Genomic DNA, 26,619 nt, shown 5'->3' with positions numbered 1-26,619 from the left:
ATCCTCTATCCCCTTCACTGTCAGGACTGACCACCTGAAGGTGCTGGGTATTTGGTTCGGAGGGGCTGGGGCGTGCACCAAATCTTGGGAGGAGTGTATCAGTAAAGTGAGGCAGAAACTGGGCAGATGGGAGCAACGGTCACTCTCCATCGCGGGTAAAAAGCCTGATCATCAGGTGTGAGGTACTCTCAGTATTGTTATACGTGGCACAGGTCTGGCCTATCCCCAGAACCTGTGCCATCGCAGTCACCCAGGTCATCTTCCACTTCATGTGGAGATCAAAGATGGACAGGGTCCGAAGGGACACAATGTATAAAGACCTGTATAAAGAACGGGGGAAAAACACGCCCAATGCCACCCTCACCCTGATGGCCACCTTTGTGTGTGGCTGCACTAATATTGTCAGTGCAGTCTCAATCAATGGGTGAGAATCAGAAAGTTTCCCGATCAGATCCGGAGTCAGGCAGGGCTGTCCTCTCTCTCCTGCCTTGTTAGTCCATCAGGAAGTGGTCAGCATGTAGTGTCCTTGAGACCCTTTGGGAAAAGGAGAGGGCGGATCCTGTTGAGCGGTTCCCTGAACAGACTGTCAAAGTCATTTAGCTGAATGCCTCATCGCCAGAACGTTCCAACAAGCACCAAGACATGGCTTGGCTGGTGGTGAGAAGTGATCTGCTGGTGCAATCCTTCATGCACGCCCGGACTCTCTGCCCCACTGTACGCTGCTCTCCAAGTGGCTGTGGAAGGGACGAGACTGTCACACACCTCCTTCTGGAATGTGCCTATGCAAAGGAAGTCTGGAGAGGAATGCAGTAGTGTTTGCCAAGGTTCGTCCCGAGCAGCTCCGTGATGCAGGACTCCGTGCTCTACGGCCTGTTCCCTGGGACGCACACCGAGACGAACATCAACTGTGCCTGGAGGATCATCAACTCGGTGAAAGACGCTCTTTGGTCTGCCAGAAACCTGTTGATCTTCCAGTTGAAGGAGCTGATCCCGATTCAGTGTTGCAGACTGGCACATTCCAAGGTCCAGGACTATGTGTTGAGGGACGCATTGAAGCTTTGGGGCAGCTGCCGCAAAGGCGCAGTGGGGAAAGACCACCGTGTAAGGTTTGCCTGCCAAGGAAGAACAGGGGGCCCACACAGTATTTGGGCTCCACTGACGCCTCAGTTAAATATCTGGATGGTCGACATACAGACTTGTATATACAAATGATTAAGTCTGATCTCTGTATATAAAGAAATGCAATGTATACATATGAATGGGATCACCAATTGTATAGATATCAAAATATTTTTATGAATAAAGTATATTTTTGAAATAAAAAAAAGTCATTTGGCAGAATTTCTCATAGCCAGAACTTTCCAATAAGCACCAAGACATTTCTTGGCTGGCAGTGAGAGGGGCACTACCTGTGAGATCCTTCATGTTTGCCTGGTCTCTGTTCACCTGGGGGGCAGATAGAGATTGTCACACATCTCCTTCTGGAATGTGACTTTACAAAGGAAGTCTGGAAAGAGATGCAGTGGTTTTTGTCGAGGTTCATCTCGAGCAGATCCATGAAGCAGTACTCTGTGCACAGTGGCTCAGTATTTAGCACTGCTGGCTCGCAGCACCAGGGACCCGGGTTCGATTCCAGCCTCAGGCGACTGTACGTGTGGAGTTTGCACGTTCTCCCCGTGTCTGCGTGAGTTTCCTCCAGGTGCTCTGTTTTCCTCCCTCAGTCCAAAGATGTGCAAGTTAGGTTAATTGGCCATGCTAAATTGCTCCTAGTGTTCAGGGATGTGTTGGTTAGGTGAAATGCAGAGTATTAGAGTACGGGAATGCGTCTGGGTGGGATACGCTTCAGAGGGTCGGTGTGGACTTGTTGGGCAGAAGGGCCTGTGTCCACATCATAGGAATTCTATGATTCTGTTGATTCTATGATTCCCAGGAACGGGCAGTTCCTGGGACACCCACAGAGACAAACATCGACCCCACCTGGAGGACCATCATCTCGGTGAAAAACTCTCCTAGCTTTGCCCAAAACCTGTTGGTCTTCCAGGGCTAGGAGTTGACCCTGACTGAATGTTGCAGACTGGCACATTTCATGGTCTAAAAGTACGTGCTGAGAGATGCACTAAGGCTTGGGGCAGCTAAGGCACAGTGGGGAAAGACCATCGTCTAAGGTCTTTCAGCTAAAATACAATGGGGGTCCATTCAGTTATCGAACCCTCCTAATGCCTCAAATATACGCATAACTAAGAGATACTTTGGGCATTTTGGAACTGTTGGGAGATTGCTTGTTTTCAATATGCTAAGACTGTACAGAACCGTCTTTAGAGACTTTGTATGTATATATAAAGACTTTTATGAATAAGGTATATTTTTAAAATTTTAAAAAATGTGCAGGCATTGGAATGGAATTTCAGAATGGCGGGAGAAACTGTGTCAGGCAAGAGCAGGATTTGCCTTCTGTGGCACCAATACTTCTTGTGACAAATGACCACTTAAGCAGAGCACTGTATAGAGTCAGACAGTTGATGGCAGAGAATAGTATTGCAAGTAAACAGTCAATGCCTGGAGGACAGGGTGTAGCTGGTGGACAATAGGCTGAAACTTGTTTTTGTCGAATGCTACATCTCTAGTTTCCTCTTGCTGGGGGACTGCATTACTGAACCACACCAGTGTGTCTCAAAGGAACAGTGCATTTGGCTGAAAAAAAAATATTCTCAGGTTGCTAGTACTTTAGATTCTGGCTGACTGTGTTATAATAAGCAAAACTACAACTGTGGAAAATCTCTTTACAGATATCTCAGCCCTGACCCCATTTCTGGACAGGTGAGTTCACTTGAAACAGAGGAAGTGCTTTGGAAAGTGTGACCTACGTTACCTGTGAAGTCAGAAGTTATGAACCTGAATTAAACTCTTGCTCCTCTCTTTGTAGAGGCTGCCTGGCCTGCTGAGTGTTTCCAGCATTTTCTGCTTTTATTTCAGGTTTCCAATATCTGCAGTACATTTGCTTTTGCATTATTTAGAAACTCACTCACCACAACAGAAAATGGATCTTACTAACTTATTGCTGATTCACTTCCTGCCCAGATAAGTGGGAAGGAGATGCCCACAACACATAGGGGAAGAGGGGAGGGGCTCTGAGATAGAATCTTATGGGAGCAGACAGAAGAGGCAGGGTCACTCCAGGAGAGAGCTCAGCTTTTCTTGTGGGGCCTAGACTTCTGCTGTGCCTGGCCACAAAATAGAATTAAAATAAGCTTATTTTGAATAGCCACTTCTGGTCCCAATCCCTTTATTACTTAACTTTCCCTGATGGCAAAACTGTAGTGACCTCCCAACTCAGAAAATAAAACATTAAATATAGAGAATGTAAGGAGGTCTGCCAGATGGTCCTCTTGACTGGGGTTGTTAATCTGGTCCAATCAGTGAGCCCTGGCTGACAGTTAAGAACAGGAGTGTCCCTGCGGAAGCCTGTGCCCCGCGGGAGCCTGCGCCCCACAACCTGAGCCGCCTTCGGAATTTTAATTTTGTCTCATTTAGGGATGTGAAAAGAAGGGCCCTGTATAGACTGCTGCTGCACACCGTCCACCTCTTCTCCCTCATCCACCGTCCGGACACGCCTTGGCGTGCCCATTTGCCACCGGGCGGTGGGGATCCCCAGTGGAGGGCTCTCTACGCGGGAGTCCTCCCCCTTTCTCTCGGGGATCTGGGGTGGAGGGTGCTGCACGCAGCAGCCCCCTGCAACCGCAGATTGCGATGGTTCACGGACTCCCAGCCCAACTGCTTGTTCTGTGGCGCTGTGGGCCGACTGCCTGTCCCTCTTCCGCGGTTACGTTGGAGCCCGGGTGTCCTTGGAGAAGGAGCACGCGGCGTCGACCAACACCCTGGAGTTGTTCTGGGAGAGGTGGGCGCCGCAGGGAGTGGAGTGCATCGTTTCTCCCTCCAATTCTATTTTGATTTAGTCCCTACCCTCCCCTTCACTGTTTTGATCACACAGCACTGTCCTTTGATGTGAAGGGCAGTGTTTGTCACTGGCCACCCGGGTGTTTTCCTATCTTCCTGGTGGTGGAAATTGAATAAAGATTCGTGCACCTTGTGTCTCTCACTGTGTCTCACACCTGCACACACACACACCATGGGTGCTGGGGGAAAAGTAAGCACTACCGCACTTAGGTGGTAGTGTGGGGGTTAGAATAAAAAAAAAATAAAAAATAAACAGGATTGCTTTACCCTCCCTTTCACTGTTTTGATCACACAGCATAAAAAAAACGAGAAAAAAAAAGAACAGGAGTGTCAGTGTACTGTTCACTCTGAGAGCTGGCTCTGAGGGAGCTGGATCAATGTCAAGGACTCTCCGCATGTAAATAAAAGGTGAATTGTTATCAGGATACTGGCCTCTGTGGAGTTATTTGATAAAATAGCAGCCAGGACCCAATGATAACATTGACACATAAAGGTGGAATTCAATGAGAACCCCACTGATTTTGAGAGCAGGAAAAGGCTTTGAAATGTCGGACTTTGTAAGTAGGGAGAGCAAGCTGGAAGAAGGCTTCTTTTGTTTTCCCTAACCACTCCTCCATCAGTTAAAGAATTTCCCTCCCTACCCTAATTTCCCTAAACAGCAACCAGCACTGAGATATGACAGAGATGGAGCATTGCTAAAATTTACTTACCCTGTGATCCCACCAGCATCACAGCAATCTCAGCTGTATTCCGGTAGCTCGCGAGTCTGGTGTAGTAATTGTAAATGGCCTCAAAGCTCTTCTCATTTTCCAAGCTGAAGACAAATATAACAGCATCCACCCAGGTTGAAAACTGTAAGGGAAAAAATTGAATAATTTTAAAAATTGTTGTTGCAGAATTCGGCATCTGTTGCCATCACTTATTTCCCTTGAATTGAGTGTTTTGCTAGGGCTGTTTCAGAGAGAAGTTAAGAGTCACCTACATTACTGTGGATCTGGAGTCAATTATAAACCAGTTGGGTAAGGATGGTAGATTTTCTTCCCTAAAGGATATTAGTAAACCAGGTGGGTTTTAACAAGAATTGACAATGGTTTTGTAATTATCATTAAGCTAGTTTTTAATTCCAGATATTTATGGAATTTAAGTTTCACCTTTGCCATGGTGGGATTGGAGCCCATTTCAGAGAACATTATCCTGGGGTAGTGGATTACCAGTCTATTTTTTTTTTACAACTATTTTTCAAATCAACCTGTTCAGAGATATTATTACACATCTCCGAAGCAGATGGGACTTGAACCCAGACCTCCCAGTTCAGGGGTAATATCTAATGAAAGTGTTGCCTCGTGGAATTCAAGTTGGCTGCTCCAGCTGATGAGTGAGCACCAGCACAGGTGTAATGGATTGAATGTTCTTCTTTTCAGTCATGATTTCGGTGAAATAAAGTAAAAGTAAAGTTTCCATAGTCTTACCAGACCATAAGCTGCTCTCTCACCACAGAGATGACTAGTGGTGGTTTAACCAGAGGGTCACCACACCTCAGGTGAGAGAAGAGATTGAGAAAGAGAATCCTTCATGGTAACTCAGCTGGTTTGGTAAAACAAGATATCCAGTATACAGTCCTTCATCAGGGATGCCTACCTTGAAGAAATTCTTGAAGGGCTTATGCCTGAAATGTTGATTCTCCTGCTCGTCGGATGCTGCCTGACCTGTCGTGTCGTTCCAACATCACACTCTCGACTCTGATCTCCAGCATCTGTTGTCCTCACTTTCTCCAATCCAGTATACAGTTGGACGTTTCTAGTTCCTCATTGCAAATCCATGGCAACCAATGGAAGCACACGTCAGTTAACTGAGAGATGCCATAGTCCCAGAGGGCCATAGGATGCTCTCTTATTAAAAAGAAGTGACTGGTGCTTAATTTAACTTGAAGGTAATCATGTTTCGAATGAAGGGCGAGGTTAGAAATGTGGAGATATCATGGTGCCCTCAGCTGGTACAGGAATTGAACCTAAGCTGTTAGCGTCACTCAAATTAGCCAGCAGCCAACTAAACTAACTGACTCCCTCATTTATATGCATGTCAGATGAAAATATACCTTGACTTAGCTGTAATGCCCTGTATAGTCAAATAATTTGTTTATTGATATTTGTAATAAGGCATTTCAGTAAGATAATGAATGCCCACTGAACTGCACCCTGTCCCAGGGATGTGAGGAAAAATAACTGGAAGCTATGGGTGAGTGAAAATAGGTCCTGTTAATTCTATATGTGTAACATGCTTGTGACTGGAATTGCTATAACCAGACAGAAATATGTAGGGCACAGGAACAGATCACAGAACTGCTATCTGAAAGAAGCACAGATCATTTACTTAAAAATAGAAAGAAAGAAAACTGAAACAATAGGAAAATGGCGAGTAGATGTTCCAATCCTGCTGTTTACTACAGAGAAGTTAGAAATATTGATGGTATGCTGGAACTGTGAACCGCTTGAATATTGCTACTATAAGTGCAGATAGGGAGCAGTATTACTGCTGGACCAGAGATCCAGGTAATGTTCAGGGGACCCAGGTTCGAATCCTGACATGGCAGCTGGTAGAATTTGAATTAAATAAAAATCTGGAATTGAGAGTCTAATGATGACCATTAATCCATTGTCGATTGTCAAGAAATACCCATCTGGTTGACTAATCTAACTGCCATCCTTACCTGGTCTGGCCTAAGTTTGACTCCAGCAATTAGATTGATTCTTAACTACCCTCTGGGATGGGCAATAAATGCTAGCCTAGCCTGTGATGCCCTCATCCCGTCAATGAATAAAAAAAAAGATATGGGGCCAATACCTTATAGTATTCCTAACTGTTATAGGTGACGGGTAGTTTTGTAATGCCAGATAGGATGGTGCAAACAGAATCAACAGCACCTATCAAAAATGGGCCCAACCGTCTTTGTGCTGTAATATTCTACAATAGTAATGGCAAGAATGGAGGAACAAAAGGATCAAAGGAAGAATGACTAAGCTTCAGCGTCTCCCCGTTTGGTACTCCAGGTGTAAAAAAATCACAAAGCATGCAACTGAGCTGTGCCCAGGAGGCAATTCTTATTTAACTAACTACTTCGGTCTGTCTCAATCATTTGTTTGTACCATGGCAGGTTGGCTTCAGGCTCAGGCTATCCCTGAAATCTGCCAAGCATAGGAAAATTTCCACACAGTCCATAATAAATCAAATTGTTGTATATAAATAATTATGAGGCACAATAACTGATCTTTTAACTATTATGCCAGGCGATGATAGCTTGCCGATTGTTCAATGGCAGAGTGCTTTTATTGTGGAAAATGGACCCATTATAAAAGTGGAGTATAGCCCATCAATCAGCACTATATTAATGTAACAGCTTATCATGCCTGTGGGAATTTAAAGCCAGACAAGTTCAAACATTTAATGGCATTTAAAATTTTAATACTTCCTTTATTCAAACCACTGGAGGGAAAAAAAAGGTTTGAAATAGTTTATAATAAAATCTTTTCTTCCTAAAGACAAAGAAACACAGTGGGCAGGAAATTCAATATCAGGAACCTGTATTTTAACTGTTTTAAATTAACACAGGGTCAGGGAGTACATTTTAATTCCCATACATGTGTGAGCTATTACATTGGAGCACTGAGCTATCCCCATTCCTAGTCCTCCCTGCTCTATGAAAATGATATGGAAATCTCTTCTCTGGGAACACCCCCTTCACCACACCCCCACCCCACCAGAAAGAAAACATGCAGGAACCATGGCTGGAACTAGCCAGAATCATTTAGAACCTGACCAACAAACTGCAATAGGCCCCTCTGATTTGCATTCATCAGAAAATCTGTGACTGCCAATGAGGCATGAGGCTTAATTGTCACAATGCCGGAGGCCAATATTTTCAGTGTATATTTGAATTCTGCATCCTCTCCCCCAAACACTGATTTTGTGCAAGAATCTGTGAAGTTAATTGCTTTTTCAGTTTGAAAATGCTCCCTTTCGTTTGATTCAGTTCAACGTCTCCAATCCTACTCAACTTCTATGCCTGTAATTTACTGCCCCACTCTCCTGAATCATAGGATCCCTACAGTGTACAAGCAGGTCATTCAGCCCATCGAATCCACATCAACCCTCTAAAGAGCATCCCACTCAGACCCACCCCCAAACCCTATCCCTGTAACCCTGCGTTTATCATGGCTAACCCACCTAGCCTACACACTACAGACAATTTCCCATGGCCAATCCACCTAACCTGCACATCTTTGGACTATGGGAGGAAACCAGCGCACCCAGAGGAAACCTAGGCAGACACACGGAGAATGTGCAATTCAACACAGACCATTGCCTGAGGTTGAAATCAAACCCAAATTCCCGGTACTGTGAGGCAACAGTGCTACCACTGAGCCACCGTGTTGTCTTCTTCCTGGGATCTAGTACTAACACTGCCTGGCACCTTTTCTGAATGGCCATTTCTCATGTGTGTATTTAAACAGGGATTGTAGCAGGCTATTCAACCACACTGGACATTACAGGCAAGATTCTGGATTAGTGGTGCTGGAAGAGCACAGCAGTTCAGGCAGCATCCAAGGAGCTTCGAAATCAACGTTTCGGGCAAAAGCCCTTCATCAGGATGTGGACTCTGTCCTCCATTTGCCATTCACCAAATATCAAATTTCTATCAGAGGGTAATTGCTATCAGAAGACAACCTTGCTGAAACAAATCATCCTTCCCACTGCCTCCTGATTGAGAATAACCATCAATAAAATAACTTGTATATATAAAGCACTTTTCACAATACCAGACTTTTCAAAGCACTACTTTGAAAATGTAGTCTCTGTTGTAATGTAAGCAATGCAGCAGCCAAAAAATGATCACAAACATCAAATTGATAATGACCCAATAATCTATTTTTATGATGTTGACTGGAGGATAAACATTAGTTGGGACATGGGGTAAAATTATCCGAGTCTTTTTTGAATTCATTCATGGAATGTGGGAGTTGCTGGCTCAGCCATTATTGACTGCCCATCCCTAATTGCCCTGGAGAAGGTAGTGTGCGCCACCTTCTTGAACCACTGCAGTCGTTGGGGTGTAGAGACAGGTGTAGGAAGACAGTTCTAGAATTTTGACCTAGTGACAGTGAATGAACACTTTTCAAAATAGGATCCTTTACATCCACCTAAGGATGGCAAACGGGGCCTTAGTTTACTGTCTAAGCAGCCCTCTCTGTCAATGCAGTGCTCCCTCATTGCTGCACTGAAGTGTTAACCTTGAGTTGATGCTCACAATCGAATGGGACTTGTACCTGGAACCTTGTGACTCCGAAGAAAATAATATTATCAACTGGTCCACAGCCAACAATTCATAGACAGACAGTAGCTGTACGCCAGAACATTCTGCTTAGTTTTACATCACAGATGTTACAACACAAACTTAAATGTCTGATGATCCTTATTTGTCAGTTTTATTTTCTCAGCCCACCTCACATTGTCATGGTATTGCATGGGAAACAACTTACTTTTGATATGGAAACTCTCAGACAGCCTGAGGCTCAATGATTAAAGTTTGTGTGTATAATGACTCCAGCCAACCCTACTTATGTCTTTTTTCATGAGAAGCTGATTATAGTAGGGCTAATCTCTCCCTCATGTAGATCAATATGCCTCGCTTTCAATAGCTGTGTTAGACACGTACCTGTGCATCTGGAGGACCTCCTTCATCCCTGATCAGCAGCAAATGGCTCTGACCATTGACATTGATTTCCTTTTTGTATCGACCACCTAGCAGAGACACAGTGCATACACAATAAATTCTTCAGACAAATAGACTTTTTAAAAAAACAAACTGCTTCAAGTTTTCTGCAAATAAACACTTGATCTGATGGTTTATGGTCTAAGTCCACTGGTTGTACTCAAAAGCAGAAGTTAGATGACCTCTAAAACTCATCAGTGTGTAATCTCGGTGATGTGTGATACCATTCCTCAACATGTGTTTCAGCCCTCCAATGATGTCATCCAGTGGGTAGCACTCTTGCCATCAAGTCAAAAAACATAAGGGTAGGAGACATGATGGTAATGTTACTGAATCAATTACTGAGCTGCCTGAACTAATGATCCACAGATTCAAATCCCATCAGAGCAGCAAGGATATTTCATGTAAATTCAATAAATCTGGTATCAGTGACCATGAAACAACCAGATTCTTGTAACACCTCATCTGGTTCACTAGTATCCTTTAGGGATGGTTCTTACTTGGTCTGGCCTCATGTGATCCAGACCATAGCAATCTGGCTAACTCTTAACTGCCCTTCTAAATGACCCAACAAGCCAATCTGTTATACTCCAGAATGGTGGAACACCACTACCTTCTCATGAGCAATATATACAGAGGAAACTCGATTATCCGAATACCAATTATCTGAAAATTGGACTATCAGAAGGAGATCTCAAGGTCCCAATAGAAACACTACATCAAAGACTTGTTTCCAGCAGTGATTGCATCTTTTGTTTACAGTGATTAAATAGGCATCGTCTCCAAATGACTAACCTCCCGCCCTCTCTCTCTCCCCACATTTTCCCTGGAGTCCTACAAAGGGGTATACCCTAACCAACACCCCACCCCCCGCTTCCCAGGAATAATCTCTCCAACATTGTCCTGTACAGGGCAAACATGGAACCCGTCAAAAATTTGCAGTAATGTGTGTGTGTGTGTGTGTGCGCTATTTGGAGACTTACCCCACAAAGGCAGCAGCAGTCTTGTTGTTGGTGTGCAGTCTGTATGCCCCGTAGAGGGGTGGGGGTGGATTGGGGTGTTTTGCTGCTGCAGTCTCCTGAATAGGGATCAGATTTTAAAACTCCGAGCCCCAGAGGAAAGGTATTTAATCGATTTTCCAAATAATCAATTATCCGAACGAAATAGTGCCCGCCCATCACGTTTGGATAATCGAGTTTCCACTGTATTGGCTTTTGTAGCAGTGCCCATATCCCATGACTGAGTAATAAAAGAAAACCTTCAGGTTTCGACCACATAATGTAGACAGACCTTCCCACAACAGTACTGTGGGAGTTCTGCAATGTCAGAGATGTCATCTTTCAGATAAGACATTAAACCAAGGCTCTAGCTGATCTCTTAGGAGAATGGAGAATATCCCTTGCCACTACTTGAAGAAGGGCAGGCAAAGTTCTCATTTCCCGAGTCAACAGTTATCTTTTAACTGTCTACCTTTGAGATAATGTAAACTTCAGAACTTTAATAACCGATCATGGATTAAAAGAATCAGCAGCAACTCTGTTTGGAATAAACTGTTAAGGGATAAGGACAAATTGTTACACAGGAATTGAAAGCAATTAGCCATGTCTGGAAAAAGGAGTTGAAGCTACATAAACAAAACTGTTTCAACAACTGCTTGATAACGAGATGCCTTACGCCACCAGGTCAAATGATTGCCCTGCAGAAGAATTTAAGGAGTTAATTGCAGAAAAGTTGTGTCTTCAAACAGGCAGTCAATGCCAAATGTGACAAGGAGCAGGGAAGCTACTTATAAGAAACCAAGCTGCAGACTTGCAATATTGTGGATGAAAGAATGGAAAGGATCATCAATAATGTCACACAATAAACTTGAAAGACAGAAAATACTATAGGAATTCAACTCTAGGATTCTTCAGTAGCAGAACTCCAGAGAAAAACACTACATAAGGATCGAACCCTGGACACAGCCAAAAACAGACGCTGTTGGTTGGAATTTTAGTTGAAATCCACCACTAATCAGGTAGTAGCCAAGTTGGGTTGTGATGTTTAACTTGCTTACTTGAGTGGTCTTATTTTGGTTGCTACACGCAATAAAGTTTAAGTAATTATTTAAGTATTTCATTGTCTGTGAGATTTCTTAATAAGTAACTGAATTAAAGGTAGCTTGTGGTAATTTTCACACACCTTAGCATTACTATAATGCTATCAGATCAACTGGTCATTTACCTCACTGCTGTCTGTAGAGCCTTCTATGAACAAATTGGCCAACAGTTTCTATACATTGCATCAGTTATGATGTATATTTAAACTTCTATAGTATTTCAAAAGCATTTTTAACACATTCTGAGCATAATAACTGTACTGCATAAATTCTAATTTCAAATGAGTGAGCAGTGAACCACCCCACGTTTGGAGGGGGATGGAAATAAAAATTCAATGGGTATTAAGAAATAAAAAGTATGAAAAGACTTGAGGAAAGAACAGAGAAATGGAATTCAAATGGATAGCATCAGGAGACCTGCCACAGGTGTGGTGAGCCAAATGAATTTTATATGATCTGATTCAGTGAGAAGCCAACAACCTATCAGGCAAAGTAATTTTACTGAACTAACAATGAGAAAGTACAAAGGAGCTCTATTAATAAATAAGTTAAATTCCAATGGTGGGTGTTCCCAAGACTTGACTGTGCCAATTTGTGGTTAGGTGTTTGGTGAGGTAAGTGGTGGTGTCCCTATGAGGCAAACAGAATCTCTGGTTTCTCAGCAGCTTGATTTGCAGATTATTAAAAATGATAAGGCTTTCCGCATGTGTATCATGCATCTAGTGTAAAAAAACTTATTCAACACCCTCTGTTACTTTGCTCAAGTGGCTGTCCTTCACATGTGAATTTAGACTGCTAGGCGTGAAAAGGTTTTTGATCATGGGGAACATCATATGCACATGGCCATTCCTGCCCTCATCCAGACACTTTGACTCACCTCTGGAGCAGAGGGCCTTGAATCTAGTCCTTCTGGCTCAGGAGGTAGGAAACTGGTCCTCATTTAGATATTTTCTAATCAACCATTAACAGAGATATGATTACACATTTTTGCAGCAGGTGGAATGTGAACTCAGATTTCCTAGCCCAGAGGTAGGGACTCTACCAATACACCACATGAGCCCTCCACCTGGACCAAGAATTAGGATTTTTATCTAATAACATACTCAGAGATGTTATGACACACCTCTGGAGCAGGTGGGACTTGAACTTGGGCCACTAAGCTCAGAGATAGAGACAATATGACTGCATCAAAGGAGCCCTTTCTGTCCTCAACTGGATATTTTTTTCCTAATCGACCTGTTCAGAGATGTTATAACACACCTCTGGAGCAGATGGGACACAAGCCCAGTCTTCTTTCCCACTAATACTGCACCACAAGAGCCACTTTCTAGCTGTGGTCAGGGCTGAAATCTTTGACTAATTGTTGCCCTCTCAACTAACACTAATTGTAATGCATCATTCAAGGGCCAGCAAACACAGCACAAACCAATTCATATCCTTCCAGGTATAGCTCAGTACAACACAAGGTGGTGCACTTACCCACTGAGCTATGCCTTCATCCTCACATGATGTACAATTTTATATTAACAGTTTCCATTAAATGGCTGTGAAAATATCTGCAGTTTCAAAATATATACGTTTATAAACAGGCTGCAGAGTTATCTTTTCAAAATGATCACAATGACATTCTACATCACAACCAGAGCCAAGTAACAAAGATTGCTCTCTGAAAGTAGCAATTTGCATTCATATGGCAGCTTTAATAGAGAAACACTTGCCAAAATGCTTCATGGAGGTATTATCAAAAGAAAATGACCATCAAGCCATGGAGGAAATATTTAGGTGGAGATACCAAAAAGCTTAAGAGAGATAATTGTGTAGTGATTGTAACGAGGTCAGCCAAGTGGACCTCATAGAAAATGAGTTCCCTGACTGGGGCAGTTAACTTGATCCAATCAGGGAGCTCTGGCTGATAGATATAAAGAGGACCCCCCCCAAAGCCATCTACAAGACACCAACACCCTTGTGCTGTTCAGGGAGAGGTGGGTGCTGAGTGCATTATTTCCCCCTCCAACTCTATTTTGATTTAATCCCTGCCATCCCCTTCAGTGTTCGATCCCGCAGCATTGCCCTTTGATGTGAAGGGCACTGCTTGTCACTGGCCACTTGGGTGTTTCTTTTCTTCCTGGTGGTGGAAACTGAATAAAGATCTGTGCACCTTGTGTCTTTCACTGTGTCTCACACCTGCACACACACAACATGGGTGCTGGGGAAAAAAAAGCACTACCGCAGTTAGGCGGTAGTGTGGGGGTAATTAAGCAAAAAAAAACAAAACAAAACAAAAAAAGGCGAGTATTGGGGTTCTGTTCACAAAAAGAGGAGTATCAGACATCCTGCTGACTCTGAGAGCTAGCTCTGAGGGAGCTGGTTCAGTGTGGAGTGAAGGGAAGAACTCTGTTCTCTCAAGGGAAGAGGAGACTGATTTTTGTTGTTGTTGGTTTCTTTGCAGTAAGGAGGAGTTTTATTTCAAAGTTCGTTTGGTTCTTTATATTGTTTACTGAGATTGCTTGTTTGTTTGTTTTCTGGCTTTTTTTTGGCTGATTGAAGCTGTGTTTAAAAAATAAATAAATAAAGAGGAGTACTCGCTTCGGCAGCACATATACTAAAATTGGAACAATACAGAGAAGATTAGCATGGCCCATGCGCAAGGATGACACGCAAATTCGTGAAGTGTTCCATATTTAGCCTGGGTGTCTCTGGAGAAGGAGCACGTGGTGTTCACCAACACCCTTGAGCTGTTCAGGGAGAGATGGGCGCCACAGGGAGTGGAGTGTATGATTTCCCCCTCCAATTCTATTTTGATTTAATCCCTGCCCTCCCATTCACTGTTTGATCACACAGCATTGCCCTTTGATGTGAAGGAAGGGCACAGTTTGTCACTGGCCACTTGGGTGTTTCCTTTCTTCCTGGTGGTGGAAACTGAATAAAGATTTGTACACCTTGTGTCTTTCTCTGGTCTCACATCTGCACACACACAACATGGGTGCTGGGGAAAAATAAGCACTACCGAAAAAAAAACAGGAGTGTCAGGGGTTCTGTTCGCAAAAAAAAGAAATTTAAAAAAAGTGTCAGACATCCTTTTCACTTTGAGAACTGGCTCTGAGGAAGCTGGACCAGTGTCAAGTACTATGCACGTGTAAATAAAGGGTGACTTGGTGACGGGATACCTGTGGAGTTATTTCAACTGGTTTTAAAAGCTGGTCTTAAAGGAGGAGAGAGGTAGAGAGGTGAAAGGTTTTATGGAAGGAATTCCAGAGTTTGACGCCCAGCAGTTGAATGCATGGTCACTAATGGTGGAGCATGGGGAGGGTTGCATAAGAGGCCAGAGTTAGAGGAATGGCAGGTTTGGGTTACAGGTTGAATACAGGTTCCTGAAGAAGGGCTTATGCCCGAAACGTCGGATTCTCCTGTTCCTTGGATGCTGCCTGACCTGCTGCGCTTTTCCAGCAACACATTTTCAGCTCTGATCTCCAGCATCTGCAGTCCTCACTTTCTCCTTACAGGTTGAATAGGCAGGAAGAGGTTAGAGAGATAGAGACGGTGAGACCATGTTGAGATTTAAAATGCTCACTGTTTAAATAGTCTTTGAGTCAAAATTGAGCAAGATAAGACAAGGATGAATAAGGGGACCTGGTTTGGTTGGGATACACGGCAAAAAAGATTTGGATGAGTGGAGGTTTACTCAGGTGGAGCATAGAATTACATCCAGAATGTATGGATGAGAGTTTTAGTGACAAATTGGCAAGGTAGGGTTGGAAGCAGGTGACATTATGAAGGTAGAAGTAGTTCTTTGTGATAGAGAGAATATGCGGTCAGAAATTCAGCTTTGGATTAAGTGGGACGCCAACATTGTAAACAGTCTGGGTTAACCGAGACGGTGGCTAGTGTAGGGGATAGAGTTCTTGGCAGGGGTACATAGAGTTTGGGGCATAGATCAAAGACACTGGCTGAAGTCAACTAAGGCTTTAGCTGGAGGAAGTTGGAACTCATGCAAGACAGGACATCAAACAGCAGTCTAAGAAAACACAGACAGTGGAGGCTCAAGCTAGGTGATGGAAAGGGAGAACTGGGTATTGTCAGCACATATAGAGTGGAATTTGACCCCATGTCGACAGATGATGTAGCCAAGGACTGAACATAGGTGAGGAAGAGAGTCTAAAGCCTCTAGAGGTAATGGTGTAGCAGCTAACTGGTGGGGATCCGCTAATGCAGTATTTTTACCTCGCGTGAAAAATTTAAATTCCACACTGAATAATTAAAATTATCCATGATTTTTCTGATGTTTCTTTCAAAATAAAAAAACCTTTGTTTCACAAAATAGATTGACATGATCACAACAATTTTGAGTGGCTTGGTTACACACTAGAAGCCTTTTGTGATAGTTAAATAAAATGTTAAAACTGTCATGTTTGATAGAAAGCATCCATGCTGGCCATGCTAAAAATAAAGCCCTGAAACAACTAGGTACATATCAAAGAGTTGGGCTACAAACGATTGCTGCAATGGGACCACATCCTGTCAAGAGCATGGCGTGAGCCTGTTTAACCGCATCCTGCGGAAGTGAAGCAGTCTTTCTGAAAAATCAATGTTCACTTTATAAGTGGGGAAAATTTCACTTGATTTTTCCAACAATAAAAATAAAAAAGAAATACTCAATGCACATTAACTATGAACTTTGCTTGTAACTCCATTAGGCCTCCTTTTAAAATATCTCCATTGATCATATTTAATAAGCCCTTTACATTACTCAGAACCACTTTAAATAATTGTTCTTTCTGCCGTTATTTCTGATCTTCCAGGATTTTGACCCAACAATACTGAAGGGATGGCAATATACTTCCAAGTCAGGATGGTGAGTGGCTTGGAGGGGAACTTGCAGGAAGTGGTATTCTCATGTATCTGCTGCCCTTGTCCTTCTATATGGTAGTGGGTTTAAAAGGTGTTGTCTGAGGAGTTTTGGTGAATTACTGCAGTGCATCTTGTAGATGATACACACTGCTGCTACTGAGCGCCAGTGGTGGAGGGAGTGGATGTTTGTGGATGTGGGGCCAATCAAGTCGGCTGTTTTGTCCTGGATGGTGTCAAGCTTCTTGAGTGTTGCTGGAGCTGCGCCAATCCAGGCAAGTGAGGAGTATTCCATTACACTCCTAACTTGTGTGTCTTGTAGATGGCTTTGGGGGGTCAGGAGGTGAGTTACTCACCACAGTATCCTTCGCCTTTGACCTGTACTTGTAGCTACAGTACTTATTTGTCTTGTCCAGTTCAGTTTCTGGTCAATGGTAATCCCCAGGATGTTGACAGTGAAATGTTCAGTGATGGTAATGCCATTGAATGTCATGGGGTAATGGTTGGATTCCATATTGTTAGAGGTGGTAATTTCTTGGGACTTGTGTGGCTTGAATATTATTTGCCACTTATCACCCCAAGCCTGGATATTGTCTGCGACTTGCTGCATTTGGACATGGATTGCTTCAGTATTTAAGGAGTTGCAAATGGTGCTAAACATTCTGCAAACATCTCACTTCTGATCTTATGATGGAAGGCTGTTCACTGATGAAGCAGCTGAAGGTGGTTGGGCCTACCACACTACCCTATGGAACTCCTGCAAAGATGTCCTGGAGCGGAGGTGACGGAACTTCAACAACCACAATCATTTTCCATTGGGCGAGATATGACTCTCACCAGTAGAGAGTTTGCTCCCTGATTCCCATTGATTTCAGTTTTGCTAGGGCTCTTTGATGCCACACTCAGTCAAATGTAGCATTGATGCCAAAGGCAATCATTCTATTTCACCTCTGGATTTAGCTCTCTTGTTTGAACAAAGGCTGTAATATGATCAGGAAACTGGTGGACCCCAAACTGAATATCAGTGAATACATTATTGTTAAGCAAGTGCTTCTGGATGGCACTGTTGATGACCCCCTTCCATCACTTTGCTGATAATGGAGAGTAGTCTGATGGGGCAATAATAGTTGGGTTGGATCAGATTTTTCTTGCATTTTGTGTGCAGGGCATACCTGGGCAACTTTCGCATTACAGGTAGATGCCAGTGTTGTAGTTGCACTGAAACATCTTGGCTAGGGGCTCGGCAAGTTCTGGAGCTCAAGTCTTCAGTCCTATTGCTGAAATGTTGCCTAGGTCCATAGCCTTTGTAGTGTTCAGTGCCTTCGGCTGTTTCTTTTTATCATATGGAGTAAATTTAATTGGTTAAAGATCAGCACCCGAGATGCTGGGGACTTCTGGAGGAGACCAAGATGGATGAACCACTCAATACTTCTGGCTGAAGATTGTGGCAAATGCTTCAACCTTAACTTTTGCAATGATGTGTGTGCCCATCTTACAAGGTCTGAAGCAAGTTGACTGAACAGAACAAGGGAGCAGACGATGGATAGAGATATATTTTCATCAACCTATTCAGAGATGTTATTACACACTGCTTGAGCAGGTGGGACTTGAACCCTGGCCTCCTGGCGCAGAGGTAGGGAGATTGCCACTGCACCACAACAGCCCTTAGGTAACAGATATATTAGTTAAGGATGAATTGGGAGAGTGAGTTTTATGGAGTATGGTTAACTGAAATAAAGGTCTCAGTGAAACTGTGGACATGGACTCTACAAAAACAGTTATCTTCTTGTGTATAACAATGTACTGGGCTCCCCAGTCATTGAGGATGGGGATATTTGTGAAAGCTTCTCCTCTGGTGAATTGTTTAATTGTCCACCACCATTCACAGCTGAATGTGGCAGGACTGCAGAGCTTAAATCTGATCCATTGGTTGTGGAAATCACTTAGCTCTATCTATCACTTGTCGTTCATGCTGTATGGCATGCAAGTACTCCACTGTTGTAGCTTTACCAGCTTGACCTCTCACTTTTAGGTCATACTCCTAGCATGCCCTCCTGAACCAGTAGTGATCCCCAGACTGGATGGTAATGGCTAAGTGGGGGATATGCCAGGCTATGAGATTGCAGATTAGGTTGGAGTACAATTCTACTGCTGCTGATGGCCCACAGCATCTCATGGATCTCCAGTCTTGAGTTGCAAGACCAATTCAAGATCTATTCCACCTGGCATGGTGCCACGCAAAACAATGAAGAGTATTCTTAATGTGAACTCAGGACTTTGTCTCCACAAGGACTGTGCGGTGGTCACCCTTACCCAATTCTGTCATTGGCAGATATATCTGCAGCGGGCAGATTGGTGATGATGAGGTCAAGTATGTTTTCCCTTTTTGTTGATTCCCTCACTACCTGCCACAGACCCAGTGTGTCAGCTATGTCCTTGAGCAAAAGTCCAGTTCGGTCAGTAGTGCAGCTATTGAGCCACTCTTGGTGGTGGACATTTTTCTCACAGAGTACATTCTGCAAATTGCCACCTTTAGTGTTTCTTCCTGGGGTGGTGGGTCAACAGGGCTTAGCTTGCTGTTATCATTTCCAGTGAATGTCGATGCCAAGTGGCCTGTCCAGTTTCATTCCAACTAAGCACTTTTTGAAGTGAGTGACTATTATAAATTAGGAAGCATGGCAGTCAATTTGCTTGCAGCAAGTTCTCACAAACCTCCATGTGATAGGTGCCTGTTGAGAGATACATATATTGGCTGAGACATGGGAGAGCACTCATCTGCTCTTTTAAGTTTTACCATGAAATCTTCCATGCTCACCAAAGAGGGCAAACAAACAATTTGGTCATGTAGCTCATTGCAATTTGTGACCCAGATTGGTACAAACCCACTATGGTAACTGGTAGCAGTCAAGATTCAAATCAAAGATACATCTGGTGTAAATAATTCTGTACAATGCTATACAGGGTGAGACACTCTGATTAGCATGGGCAGTGACATTATAAACATATGCCTATTGAATGATGTTTTAACACTGCCCTGATCCAATTCTTTCTCCCATTATATGATCATATCATTTTGCAGTTTTCACATAAATAACCAGAATCAATTCCCAAAACATGGACTGAAATTCCAAAATCCCACGTGACAAAACAAATTGAATTGTTCAGTTGCTATAAATCTGCACCCCTGGAAATGGCACTTAAAAAAATTAGTTGAAGTGAAATACATTCTTAGAAGAAAACAAAAACTCATCCTGCAGGAAATTAGACCATTAGCTGTCAAGAGACTTTTAGGAATCAACTTAGCCAGCAGCAGGAGTTTGAAAATAATGCTGAGAATTTCTCAAGTTATTTCCATTATGAACAATTTGTGAATGACATGAACTTGCACCAAGAATTATAAAGTGAACACACAAAGTTAAAGATAAATGGAAGCTGATGCTACTTCAAGAGAAGTGAACAACCCTGGTGCCACATCCTGTGCTACCAAGTACCAGGATGTGGGTATGAGTTCATGACAGTCAATCAGGCAAGTTCTCAATCATGAGGAGGAAAACATTATTGAGACAGAATATCAATCTAAGCTATTTTAGCATGCTTTCTACTGGCAATGCACAAGTGGGACAATTCATCTGCCAATCTCCTCACCTGGGGATCAATGTACTTTCCATGATTTGCAAGGAAGTAAAACAATACAAATCAATTGTTCAATGTGATCAGGAAATCATTCTCTGGCATTAAAGGACATTATCGTTACAGAAAGACCACTGTGCTTATTCATGGGCTGGTTATCTCCCAGTGTCACTGGGTGCTTTACCAAATTGGCTTGGCATTGTCAGAACTAACCCTGTCAATAAATGGGCCATCAATAACGGAGTGAGTGTGCACTTTAACAACCTGAAGGAGGACCATTCATTCTAAAAGCTCCCCTATGGATTTTTCATGAACATCATGCACAGGTCATTAATATGTTATGCTTTGATTTCAACATTTCAAGACCTGGAAGTCTTCAAGAAATGATGCATTTGGTAAAAGGATCCATTGGTGGAGCAGGTGCCATTTACACTCAATCATATGAGCAATGGCGTCCTGGAGAATATTAAAATGTAACTGATGAACAATTAAGTTTGACTTATTATTGACATATGTTAAGAGATTGCCATTTTCTGTACTGCACCTTTCTATGATCAGGTGATTCCAATCCCCCAACCCAATTGGACTCTTTGAGCAATGTGACCTTAGAAAACCCTCAACTATTGAAACACACAAGCTCAAAATGTTTCCCCTTGTTCCTGTTTGAGAATGCTACAGGTTCTTGTTGACTCCACTGGCCCACCACAAACCTGCATCCTCCTTTTTTTTAATTAATTCATGGGATGAGAGTGTCACTGGCAAGGTCAGCATTTATTTCCCATCCCCAACTGCCAAGAGGGCAGTTAAGTGTCAACCCCATTGCTGTGGGCCTGGAGTCACATGTAGGCCAGACCAGGTAAGGATGACAGTTTCCTTCCCTAAAGGGCATTAGTGAACCAGATGGATTTAGGGCCACTGCATTGGCCAATTGGTTTTAAAGTCCTTTCTCTTTTTGGTGGAGGTAGTGAGAGGGGGAGAGATGGCTGCTGGAAATGCATATGAATGCTAATTTGACGAACATGCTCCTCCATGTGACTGAGCAGGATTCCTTTAATATGCTAGATATTTTTAAAAAGACATCTTTAGTTCCTGTTTAAGAAAGTAAGAAAGGGAAATAGATTTCAGGACAACTGTGAATTAGAGTTGCCAAACCTCCAGGATTGACTGGGAGCCTTTTAGAACAAAAAATTATTCTTCTGGACTTCGCTGTGAGAAACTCATAAGAAAAAAAATGTATTAGGTTTTGTAAAAGATTTGTCTCACCAATTTCTTTGTGCACTTCTGTTTATAAGTGATAAAGATGTTGGTGATGGAAAAAAGGCTACTTGACTAGGCAAGGCAGGCTGGCAGGAATGAAAGCTTCAGGAGTTGACAACATTAATATTTTGCTCAGAACAACAATTTCCTATAGTTTAAGATTAGATTCCCTACAGTGTGGAAATAGGCCCTTCGGCCCAACAAGTCCACATCGACCCTCCGAAGAGTAACCCAACCAGACCCATTTCCCTCTGACTAATGCACCTAACACTATGCGCAATTTAGAATGGCCGATTCACCTGAGCTGCATATCTTTGGACTGTGGAAGGAAACTAGGGCACTGGAGGAAACCCATGCAGACACGGGGAGAATGTACAAACTCCACACAGTCACCCAAGGCTGGAAGCGAACCTGGGTCCCTGACACTGTGAGGCAGCAGTGCTAACCACTGAGCCACCATGCCACCCTGTATACTTGCAGATACATTTTATTTTGCTCAAACAATGCACAACATGCAGGCAGTCAATTCATGTGATATTTTGTAAATTCCACTTTGAAAATAGAACCAGTCTGACTCAAGACTGGGACACAGACAGACTCCAACCTCACACCTGCAATGCACTGACTGAGCTGAGATGTCACTCCTTCTACAAAACCTTAAGTTATCTCAAGAATGTGACGCAAAAGAAACTCTGGGATTTTCACATCAATGAACCGAAATCTGCGACCCATTCCAAAAGATGAAAGACCAAACAACAATCTAGGTTTTAGTGAGTTTTGAGAAGATTTGTAGCGCAGGTTGAGGTTCTGGATGTAAGTTTGCTCGCTGAGCTGGAAGGCTCGCCCCCAGACACCCCACCACCTCACTAGGCAACATCATCAGTGAACCTGCGGTGAGGCTCCCTGATGATGCCACCCAGCAAGGTGACGAAACGTCCGAAAATGAACCCTCCAGCTCAGCGAGCAAACCCACATTCACAATCTAGGTTTGTTCAATACATCATCCCAGTTGCATGACACTGCAATCCCCTGCCACAAATTCTGTGTCCCACGGTCCCGCTCCACAACTACCTGATGAAGGAGCAGCGCTCCGAAAGCTAGTGCCTCCAAACAAACTGAAACTGAGAATAAAGCAATATCCAGGCTTTTTTTTGTAATGTGAACAGCTCTAATTGGAGACTTCCCCTGGACAAATCTTAAAATATTCAGACTGACAGGTTTTAATTTGTAAGTGAGCTTGGAAGATTTGCTAAAGTATTAGTGGATCTCCTGCAGCAGTGCTTATGGCTGAGTTGGAAGATCAGTTGGTTTAAGACAGAAGTATTATACCACAGAAATCTTCCTATGAGCTCCACCCAAGGAAGATCAACAACTGGCCATAAGAACACAAGAAAGCCTGGAATGAGCAATGGCCATTAATCCCTGTACAATTTAATTGATATGCACAGCCAGTTTTTTCAATACCCAGTAACATGTAAACTTTTTTGTGCAGCTGCACCTGCGTAGTACTTAATACAGTACAGCTCACATGGCACCTTCCAGGTTTCTGCCCAGTTGTGCATGCACAGAGTTGAGTGAAAACTGGGAATGGCTTTTCAGCTCATCAAGCTTGCTCTCTTTCACAGTACATGAACAATTTATTCTTTCGTAGACAGTGTTCCACTCCTTCACCTTGCTGAGGAAAAGTCCCATTAATATTCCATAATGAACCTTAATGTATAGGACCAATTTCCAGAATACTCAGCAATTCCAATTTCTTCACTCCATTAATCCCTTCATCTCTAGCCATGAGACAGCCATTAAGTCCCATGCAGTAATCCATCATCTCAGTCTACTTTTTTAAAAAAAGAAAACTGTAAAAATGGGTTAGACAGTACCTGGAGGGGTACTGTATTAAAGTAAATCCAAAGTTCAAGAGTATCATTTCAGTCTATACTTAACCCAAAAAATCAGCTGTTGCAAACAATATGTTATCCAGATCTCTTTTGAAGAAGTTAATCAGTGTCCATTTGATAACTACAGCTGGGAGTGTCCTCCTCTATCATGGCAGAAAAGTTTCTTCTAATTTCTGATCTTATTTGGTACACTCGGGGCAGGCGGAAACCAATAATATGACTTGTATTTCAAGCCATTTTGTACTGAACAAATTTTGCAACATAAAACTAAATAAAATGAAGGCAATAATCACTTTTCGCAACATTCAAAATATTTACTCCTGCACATTTTAATACAGAGCCCGGTTATGGCTTGCATTTATAGTTGTGCCCTGAATTACTAGAAGGCATTAAAAACTCCAAGGAACTATGGCACTCACCTTCTGGAGACTCATCATGGACATAGGTGCCAGTCAGGTATCGATGTACAAGTGCAGACTTCCCACTGCACAGACTACCAACCAATCCCTGTGAAAGAAAAATCATGAGATCACAGAGCTTCTAGTTCATAATTGGTACATTCACAAGCATGTGACTAGTTTTGAGAGGACAAAACAGTGTGATAAAAAACTGAAAATGCTGGAGTTCTTTTCTCTAGAAAAGGCTGAGGAGCTGACCTGATGAAGGTCTTCAAAATTACAAAAAGCTTTTGATAAGTTGGATACAGAGATGATGTTTCTGCTTGTGGAAAGAAACCAGAACTGGGGGCCACCAACTAAAAGCATTCAAGAGGGCACTGACTGATTTTTGTATAGAAACAGTGTGCAAGGGCATGGAGTAAAAGCAAGACATTGGCACTACTGGGCAGCATGGTGGCTCAGTGGTTAGCACTGCTGCCTCACAGGTTCGATTCCAGCCTCGGGTGACTGTCTGTGTGGAGCTTGCACATTCTCCCCGTGTCTGCGTGGGATTCCTCCAGGTGCTCCAGTTTCCTCCCACAATCCAAAGATGTGCAGGCTAGGTGAATTGGCCATACTAAATTGCCCATAGTGTTAGGTGTATTGATCATTGGGGAGGTGGGTCTGGGTGGGTTGCTCTTCGGATGGTCGGTGTGGACTGGGTGGGCCAAATGGCCTGTTTCCACACTGTAAGGAATCTAATCTAATCTAAATTAAACGGGCAGCACGGTGGCTCAGTGGTTAGCACTGCTGCCTCACAGCACCAGGGTCCCAGGTTCAATTCCAGCCTCAGGTGACTGTCTGTGTGGAGTTTACACATTCTCCTTGTGTCTGTGTGGGTTTCCTCCGGCTGCTCTGGTTTCCTCCCACAGTCCAAAGGTATGCAGGTCAGGTGAATTGGCCATGCTAAATTGCCCATAGTGTTAGGTGCATTAGTCAGAGGGAAATAGGTCTGGGTGGGTTACTCTTTGGAGGGTTGGTGTGGACTGGTTGGGCCGAAGGGCCTGTTTCCACACTGTAGGGAATCTAATCTAATCTAGGTCATGATGCTTCTTTGAAGAGCTGGTGCTTACATGACAAGCCAACTGGCCTCCTTCTGCATTATAACGATTCTGTGAATGCAAGATAGCAAGTAATAAGCCTAACAGAAAATTCAAGAGAATTTTGTTTTACCTGGATTACTGTGTGGGCAACCACAGGAAGTGGTTAAGGTGAATAGTATCAACACATTGAAAAGGAAAACTGGATATACGTGAGGGAGAATGGAAGAGAAGATTATAGTAATGGGGTTAAATGAGGAGTTAGGATGAGGCTTGTCTTGAGAAATGGGAATGGGATGAAAATGGGATGAGAATAGCCAGGTGATTGTTCTGGACCAGTGCAGACTTGATGGGCAGACAGGCCTTTTTCTGTGCTGTAGACCTCTATGATTCCATGGAGCATAAAGATTGGCCCAGACTAGTTGAGCTGAACAATCTGTTTCTATGTTGTAGACCCGATGTGATTTTATGTAATATTGGAACCTTATTTCTCTGTTCCTTTTCCAGCTTGTCCACTAAACAATTCAGACTGCTTTTCTGCCCTTTGTCCTCCCACTGCTAACTTGTTAATGATCTGCACTAGCCAGGAAGATTTAGTTGAGATCCTACATGTGGACAATAAGTACTGTAATCAGAAGAACTACAGTTCAGGTGAGACCAATTAAGGATGCCAGTTTTGTCCCTCTTCCTCTGTCTCTTAAAATTGTACACTATCATTATGCACCATCTGGTGGCCTGACTGGGAACAACATAAAGCTAAGCCAGTGTGACCACCCTCTGGGATACAAGCTAAGCCACTTGAAAGCAAGTTGAATGCTCTTTTTGTTGGCAGTTCTACCAGACAGCATCAGCACTATAAGTTATAATACTATTAAGTTACAGATCTCTTCACATATCCTCATTTAAGAACAGTATGGTCAGTTGGTTGAGCCTTGGTCTCATAGCAAAAAATGCTGGTTCAAATTCTGGCAAAGTTCATTTAACCTTTTAACCTTAGGCAGTGATATCATGTCTTAGGTCATAGGAGGAAACAGGAGTATGAAGTCTTGAATGACCAGCAAAAGAAACATGGATCAGCATCAGGCCCAAAGTAAATAATGAACAACTTCACAATCTACGTTACTGACTTGGTTGAAGGGAAGAGTATATTGTCACCAGGTTTGCTGATGATATGAAGACAGATAGGAAAAGAATTTGTAAGGAGAATTCAAAGAGTCTGCAAGGGGATATAGATAGGTTAAGTGAATGGGCAAAAATATGGCAGATAGAGTATAATGTGCAAAAACATGAGGTTGTTCACTTTCACAGGAAGAAAGCAGCACATTATTCAAATTGAGAGAGATTGCAGAATGCTGTAATAAACAGGGATCTGGTAGTCCTTGCACATGAATCATAAGAAGTCAACTTTATTGGAAAGGGGATGAAACATTAAAGTATGAAATTCTTGCTACAACTGTACAGGGTGAGGGCGGGACCACACCTGGAGTACACAGTTCCTGCCATTTCACTTCAGGAGGAACATGTTTGAGTCATAGAGTCATAAAGATGTACAGCATGGAAACAGACCCTTCAGTCCAACCTGTTCCTGCCGACTAGATATCCCAACCCAATCTAGTCCTACCTGCCAGCACCTGGCCCATATTCCTCCAAATCCTTCCTATTCATATACCCATCCAAATGCTTCTTAAATGTTGCA

The 26,619-nt window shown here is 43.0% G+C and overlaps 1 protein-coding gene and 1 non-coding gene across 5 annotated transcripts in view; one reads left to right on the top strand and one right to left on the bottom strand.

The window, feature by feature from the left end:
* Positions 1-26,619, bottom strand: part of LOC122543279 (arf-GAP with GTPase, ANK repeat and PH domain-containing protein 1-like) — a 200,698-nt gene that overhangs the window by 64,365 nt on the left and 109,714 nt on the right. For all 4 annotated transcript variants that reach the window (XM_043681772.1, XM_043681769.1, XM_043681770.1 and 1 more), the window contains exons 3-5: positions 23,866-23,953; positions 9,665-9,750; positions 4,665-4,806 (exon numbers count right to left, since the gene is read on the bottom strand). In XM_043681772.1, the coding sequence (XP_043537707.1) occupies positions 4,665-4,806; positions 9,665-9,750; positions 23,866-23,953 (316 nt within the window). The remainder of the gene's footprint in view (positions 1-4,664; positions 4,807-9,664; positions 9,751-23,865; positions 23,954-26,619) is intronic.
* Positions 14,398-14,504, top strand: LOC122543440. Its single transcript, XR_006310024.1, has one exon. It is a non-coding gene; the product is annotated as a U6 spliceosomal RNA (small nuclear RNA).

This window comes from Chiloscyllium plagiosum, chromosome 43 (assembly GCF_004010195.1).
Source record: "Chiloscyllium plagiosum isolate BGI_BamShark_2017 chromosome 43, ASM401019v2, whole genome shotgun sequence".
NCBI classification, from domain to species: domain Eukaryota; kingdom Metazoa; phylum Chordata; class Chondrichthyes; order Orectolobiformes; family Hemiscylliidae; genus Chiloscyllium; species Chiloscyllium plagiosum.
Note: the sequence above shows the minus strand (reverse complement) of the source record. Positions and strands in the feature narration are given on the sequence as shown.